Source organism: Lagenorhynchus albirostris, chromosome 6 (genome assembly GCF_949774975.1).
Source record: "Lagenorhynchus albirostris chromosome 6, mLagAlb1.1, whole genome shotgun sequence".
Classification (NCBI taxonomy): Eukaryota; Metazoa; Chordata; class Mammalia; order Artiodactyla; family Delphinidae; genus Lagenorhynchus; species Lagenorhynchus albirostris.
The window spans coordinates 121,438,034-121,445,353 of record NC_083100.1 but is presented as its reverse complement, the minus strand read 5'-3'; the positions used below and the strand labels follow the sequence as shown (position 1 = coordinate 121,445,353).

Sequence of the window (7,320 nt, the reverse complement as noted above, 5' to 3'; positions counted from 1 at the left end):
CTGGGGATTTGAAACCAGAAGCCCTGGACCGAGCTGCCACTTCCCTGCTGAGTATCTTGGTCAAGTCACAGGACCTTGGTGAACCAGTTTCTCTTCTGTCAAATGGGATTCTGCCCCATTTCCTGCTGTACTGCAGATAATTTAGCTGAAAGCAGGAAGAACAGGTGCCTCATCCCATGCTAGGGCGACTGAAAGGGCTGGGGCTCTCCTGGGCTCCCTGTGACCCGGTTGTCAGAAGGCTCTGGGGGAAGAGCCACTGGGTGGGTGAGTTGCAGTGAGGGGTGGGGAGGGTCCTCCTAGGGCCAAGGGCCTCAATTTCTGCTAAGCTTGTCCCTGAAAACTGGAGCAGGGGGATCACGGAAGCCCCGTCCTCCAGGAAGTGGCGGGGGACAGCATCCTTCACCTTGAGGCTCAAGGGCAACAGGGCTGACAAATACCAAGTCTCATCCCAGTTACCGTTTATTCCCCTGCCCCCTCCTGGGACCCCTGAAGTCTTCCCAGAAAACTCAACAGACCCAAATCCCAGGCCCTCTTCCTGCCCCAGGCCCGGAGGAGGGGTGTTAGAGTCGCAGGAGCGATCACATGGCATCTGGCAGGAAGATGGGCAGCAGTCGGCCCTCAGGACCCATCTTGGCCTGTCTGGGTGGCCCTGCTCCAGCCTCAGATGACACTCGTCCTGCAGGTACCCCGGCTCTGCTCCGAGGGGCTGGCCTTGGTGCCGCTGCTGAAGGAGCCGAGGGCCACCGGGTGCAGTGGGAGCTCACGCAGGTGCCACTGCCGCCACTTCTTCTGAACCTCCAGCTGCACCTGCCCCCAGAGACCAGCCGTCACCCGGAGGGAAAGATGACCCTTGCCCAGGGTCCTGCTCCCCTGGGGCCTCGTTCGGGCTCTGCCACGTCTGCCCAGCGGGCACGCCTCCCCCTCCTGCAGGCCGCTCATAGATTTACCATCTCGACTCCCATTCAAGTGGGGCAACACCGCATCTAAGTAACATCAACTGCACAGCCTCTGTGCCAGGAGCCCTCACGTCCCGGCAGTGCTCTGGGCAGGGCGGAGACCTCAAGCTAAGGGCGCAGCCCCCCGCCCTGCCAGGAGTCACACCCTTTGGAGGTCTCAGAGGACGGAGCAGCAAACATTTCACCTGAGTCACTCATTTTACAGGCGAGAGGCCTGAGGCCCAGAGCAGGGCAGTGACCAGCGTCACCCATCGAGCAAGCGGACAGTCATCAGCCTCGGTTAGGGCTGGGGCGCCTGCACTTGCCCCCATTTCCTGAACGTGCCCAAGGATAAGAATCACCTGGAGTGCTAGTTAAGACGTTCTCAGCCTCCAGCCCGGACTGCCGGGACCTATTTTTGCTGGTTTAGAAACAGGGTAGGAACCAGCAGTTGTTTTAACAAGGCCTGCAGGCGATCCTGGGGCCCCCAGGAGGTGAGCCCAGACTCCCGGAAGACAGGCCCAAGCCAGGAGGGCCCGGCCTCCCCCACCAACGCCACACCCCACTCCCCACCACCCCTTCCAGGTACGGCTGTGAGGGAGCTCCCCTGCACCCGGGCAGCCCAGCCCAGGACACTCACCTCCCCATTGAGGAAGCAGTAGAGAACGGCCACCACCAGGCCCTGCGGAAGAAGCAGGGCAACGGGATGAGTGCGGGCCCAGCACCCAGCCTCCTACCCGCCTGGGGTCCTCTCATCACCAGCCCCAAGCTCACTGCTCCCCACAGCTGTTGCAGAGCCTCCCCGCGCCTCTCCCCCTCCAGGGGAAGTGGAGGCTGCTTCTTCCGGCCCTCAGTGCCCCTAGCTGTGCTGGCATCACCCACAGGCTGACACCCTTGGGGGCAAGGACCGCCACCGTGTCCAGGGAGGGCCCCTGCACCAGGGTGGTGTCAGTTACATCAAGTGCAGGCCACAGGGACCAGGCAGGTCACCGGTGAGGTGGGCCATCTGGGAGAGGCAGGAGCAATGGCACCCGAGCGATGCCCATCCGCCCGAGCTCAGCGGGTGGGGCAGCCCATGGGAGCCCCTGGGCCTCGGTGGGCTCATCTGCAAGACAGCTGGAAATCTGGAGAGATTTAAACAGGGCCAGCTAATCAAGTTGAAAGACAAATGTGTAGCCGTGTGGTCAGAACAGCCGGCGTGCAGGTCGCAGGCAGGTACCGGCCAGACAACAGTGGGGCATGATTCCCCCCTCATGTCCAGGTCAGAGGCCTCAGGGCTACGTATGCTTTAGGTTCCCTGGGATGGTGGGGGTCTGTGCCTACCAGGACCCTCCCTCCCTAGCATCCGGAGCTCCTCTCTTCCCAGTGGTACCCCCGGAATCCTGGCGTGGAGGCTGCCAGGCAGGGCTGCGGGATGAGATGCAGGATCTGAGCCGAAGAGGTTTGCGTGGAACCGTGAGCTATGAGCAGGGTCTCGCAGTCCGGATGCCCTGCTCACCTCAGGGCCCTCCGAGGGCCAGCCTGTCCTTCCTAACAAGCCCCTGCCCTCAGGCTCCCCACAGAGGCCTGGGTGCCACAGCCCCTCCCCCCAGTGCCAGCCAGGCCTGCCCCTAGCTACTTAGGACATGGACAGGACCCCAGAGAGGGATGAACCAGCCTGTTTATGGTGGGCTTCCTCCACACGACTGCTCAGGAGTCCTGGTGGTTTTTTGTTTTGTTTTTTAATTTATTTAGTTCTTTTAAATTTTTGGCAGCATTGGACCTTCGTTGCGGTGCACGGGCTTCTCATTGCTGTCGCTTCTCTTGTTGCGGAGCATGGGCTCTAGGCGCACGGGCTTCAGTAGTTGTGGCACTCGGGCTCAGTAGTTGTGGCACACGGGCTTAGTTGCTCCGCAGCATGTGGGATCTTCCCGGACCAGGGCTCATACCCGTGTCTCCTACATTGGCAGGTGGATTCTTAACCACTGCGCCACCACAGAAGCCCAGTCCTGGCGTTTTAACAAGAGTTACAAACTAGAAGGATCTGCTCTAAGAGTCTCAGGTGTGGTTGATGCCACATGGAATGGGGACCACGGGAGTGGGGCAGGAACACGGACTCAAGGTAGCGGTTTTCACGTTTTGCCACACGTTAGAATCACCTGGGAGCTCTGGCCCAGGGTGCACTCTGTGCCCCAACTCCAAATGTCTGGGGTGAGACCATCAGCAGCTCTGAAAGATGGTTCAGAAGGGCACCATTGATTAGGAGCCGCTGTCAGAGGGTGTGAAAGTCGGGCTTTGAAATAAACGAGAGCTGGGTTTGGGGCGCAGCTTAGCCTGTGTAATTTGGGGCTTCTGGTTTCCAGGTGCTTCATTCAATGCTTGCAGAGCCCTAGGATGTGGGTGGGGAGGACCCCTGCTTCACAGGTGAGGGACTGAGTCCCGGGTCGGCAGGCCGGGAGCTGGTGGTCAGGCTGCTGCCACCTCACTGGACCAGGGCTGCCCCAGCCTCAAAGGTCCGGAGACACAGTCTCACTGTTGAGGTGGGGGCAGCCCTGGGTGAGGGCTGGTTAGACGTGCCCCAGGTATGCAGAGGGCAGCCTGCCTCAGCCAGCAAGCTTCCGAAATTCCACGGTTTGTATACAATCATTAAGAATATGCAGTCTTGGACTTGCCTGGCTCTGCAACAAGAGAAGCCATAGCAATAAGCCTGTGCACCGCAACGAAGAGTAGCCCCCGCTCACCGCAACTAGAGGAAGCCCGTGAGCAGCAACAAAGACCCAACGCAGCCAAAAATAAATTAAAAAAATAATAATAAAGAATATGCGGTCTTTGAAGAATTTTAATGACCTGGAGAAATGTTCATGATGGAATGATAAAGAATTAAACAGAACAAGGAGGATATAAAACCACACGTCCCAATCTCAATTTTGTGTGTGTACATGTGTGTGTCTTCTTGGATAGAAAAGAGACAGAAGTAAACACACTGACATTTTAACAGAGGTCATTATATCGGGTTATGAGATTATGGATGGATTTTTCCTTTTTCTTTTCCTTATTTTCCAAATTTTCCTCAATAAGCAAGTATTTCTACAATTAGGAGGAGCTAATAAACTTTCGTTTTTAGAAATATATGACAGTGATCATGACATTATGGTTCTGTGTGTGTTCTTTAAGCTCTCGTCTCTTAGAAATACATACTAAAATATTTACATTTGAAATACAACGATGGCTTGGGGTTGCTTAAAATGATGAGGGTGGGTGGCGGTAGAGGTGAAACAGGACAGGCCATGAAAGGGTAAGGGCCACACGGAGGTTCATTATATCGTCCACTTCACTTTTGTATTATGGAAAATTTTTTCCATAATACAAAATTTAAAAAATATGCATACAGTATAAATGTATAATATATAATAAAATGATATCTGTTTGTATTTGAACAGTGGTTCTTTTTTTTGAAAGAAGTCTTAAAGATCCTTTTTCTCTGTAAACATTTCTATGGGAACATTTAGGAAGGCGCTTTGGTTTCCTCTTAACAAGCATTTCCCCAGAGAGGAGGCAAACGGCCTTCACGAGCAGTCTGCAGCCCCAGCCGCAAGCCCAGCTCCAGAGACAGAAGGTCCCCTTCCACACAGGATGACACCTGGGTCTCCAGGTCCTCAGCGGGGTCACTACCCACTTCTGTTGACCGGGTCATGACCTTCCACCCATCTGGACCTGGACCCCGCCACCTGCTAAAGGGGCCACGGTGAGCCCAGCCTCCCGCACGTTACGTGGAAGCTTCCTAGCCCAGAGGAAAAGATCACGGATTACACAGGAGACTAGGTGCTCTGTGGGTCTGGGGGACTGGCCGGGGTCTCTGGGCGGAGAAGAGGCTCTGAGGGAGTGAAGGGGACAGCCCTGGGGGGGGGGGTGGTCTGAAGGCACGGCTTAGGGCCAGACCCCACTCAGGAACGTGCTCCCAGTGACACGTGCTCCCAGTGACACGTCCTCCCTGGAACAGGAGCGTGACAGGAGGACCACCCTGGGCACACCCGTCCTGAACAGAACTCCGGGAATGAGGGCGGCCGCGGCCTGCCCAGGTGAGGAAGACTGTGGGATGGTCAGTGTTGTTGAGGACAGGCTGGCTCCTTCCGGAAAACCCACTGGGAGAGAGTTCGCTCAGGCCTCTCCCTAGGGACTAGCCTGTTTTCATCTAAATCTTGAAACAGAGTGTGTTTCTGTCTTTGCTTTGGCTACTGGGAAGCTCCAAACCAAAATTATGACACACCTCTGCCACCTTCAGAAAATTTCATCAAATTTGTTTCTGTGTATGAACTCAGTTTTGGCTTTATTTTCTTTATTCGCTGATCCAATCTACTTATTTTTTTGTCCTTTGTATGTTTTCCCTGAAAGCTACATCATATTATTTTTGGAAGGAGATAGTTATGAGTAAATAAACAAATAACACTGTGACGTTTGGGATTCATGTTAAAAGCCCCTTCTGTCCAAACAGGTTTACTCTATTTTTTAACTTTACAACATCTTGTTGAATTAGAAGGTAGGTGGTTTCTCCCCTCCCTTTGTTCTCTTTTTAAAGTTGGCTTTTATTTTTAGCAAATTGGGTATGTAATTGGTTTCAAAGAGTCAAATGTCTCTTGTCACAAAAAAAAGAAAAGAAAAAACAGTAAGCTCCTGACACCCCTGCCCCCATTTCCTGTTCCTCACAGGCAACGACTTGGAACTCTCTTGACTGATTCTCAATTATATGCTGATGTTGCTACTTCTGAATTTTTCAGCTTGGGGCGGTTTCTGTGGACTTCCCAGTGTGGAGATGAGGCTATCATTCTTTCGGACAGCCTTCCACCTCCCGCCCACGCCCCCACTACGCTCGTCTTCCTGTCCTACTGCTTGATGGCTGAGCCCCAGCCCTCTGCGGTTACATTATTTTGACTCTAATTACTGAGACTCGTGTGATCGTGTGTGCTGGCTTATGTTCCCTTTGTCTTCCCTGGAGTCAGTCTCTCTCTCCTTACTTGCATCTCCCACCCTCACGTGACTGGTGGGGAACTTGGGTCCCACTGAGGGTCACGCAGCACAGTGAGGTCCTGCCCCTGCGTCTCTTGGGTCTCTGCCAAACGAGGCATCCCTCTGCCTCTGGGAAGATCTGGCTTTCGGCCTCTCCATTTTTCTCTCAGGAGAGAGAGAACACCTCTTCCCACCGTAAAGTCACAGTCTGGAGCTTACCTGGAATGAGCCAAGGGCCAATTCAAAGAACAGCTGCGTCTCCATGGCATCCTCCGGGGAGAAGGCAAAGATTATGTAGTGGACTCCAAAGAGGGGGACCAGCAGGAGGGTGGACTTGGCCAGGCGCCTGAGGACACAGAGGTGCTGTAGTCTCAGGCCCCTCCACACCCAGGGGCCTCCCTTCTCGCCTGACCGCAGGAGGCTTTGCAGCAGCGTCCCACCTGCTTGTTTGTTTTCACTTCCGTTTCGGAAAGTCCCAACTCCAACGTACCCGTCACCCGGATTCAATACTTATCAGTCCACGGACAGTCCCCAAATTTCTGTTCATGCACCCTATCAGCAAAACGCTTTGAACCCATACCCACATGAATAACTTTATTGATTTATACCATATCTGCATGTTTTACTATCACTCTGTGTCTAATATATTATTAGCAAAACCAGCATTTTCATTTGTTTGATAATAAATATCTGTAAGGAGAAGCTCTTTTGTTTTCTCCCCAGGTTAGGGTTGCCAAATTTAGCAAACAAAAATACAGGATACACAGTTCAATTTGAATTTCAGATAAACAATGGGTAGTGTTTATTTTGGTGTAAGTACTAAAAAATTGTTGTTTATCCAAAATTCAAATTAAACTGGGCATCCTGTATTTTATCTGGCAACTCTGTCCTGGATCCCCAGCTGCCCCCTACTTTGGAGCCACTATTCTAGTGACATCCTGGGGAATCTGTCATCCAGTAATCCAGGCCTCTGCCAGATTCTCAAAACTCAGACCATGACAGAGAAAGCCTCTGTTGGACACTGATTTGTCTTCAACACTTGTCATGGGCTGAACTGTGTTCCCCCAGAATTTTAAGTTGAAGCTCTAAGCCCTAGTACCTCAGAATGTGACTGTACTTGCAGACAGGGACCAGTTTAAATGAGACCATCAGGGTGGGACCATAGTCCAGCCAACTGGTGTCCTTGTAAGAAGAGACACCAGGGATGCAGGTGCACAGAGAAAAGGCCACGTGAGGACCCAGCGAGGAGATGGCCGTTTCCAAGCCAAGGAGACAGACCTCAGGAGAAACCAAACCTGCCAACACCTTGATCTTGGACTTCCAGCCTCCAGAACTGTGAGTAAATAAACTTCTCTTATTTAAGCCAGCCAATCTGTGGTATCTTATTGTGGCAGGCTGTGCA

The 7,320-nt window shown here is 53.2% G+C and overlaps 1 protein-coding gene across 1 annotated transcript in view; it reads right to left on the bottom strand.

The window, feature by feature from the left end:
• Positions 1-324: 324 nt before the first annotated feature.
• Positions 325-7,320, bottom strand: part of SCTR (secretin receptor) — a 58,749-nt gene continuing 51,753 nt past the window's right edge. Inside the window, exons 11-13 of the mRNA XM_060151196.1 lie at positions 6,138-6,264; positions 1,576-1,617; positions 325-807 (exon numbers count right to left, since the gene is read on the bottom strand). Coding sequence (XP_060007179.1) covers positions 661-807; positions 1,576-1,617; positions 6,138-6,264 — 316 coding nt within the window. The 3' untranslated portion in view covers positions 325-660. The remainder of the gene's footprint in view (positions 808-1,575; positions 1,618-6,137; positions 6,265-7,320) is intronic.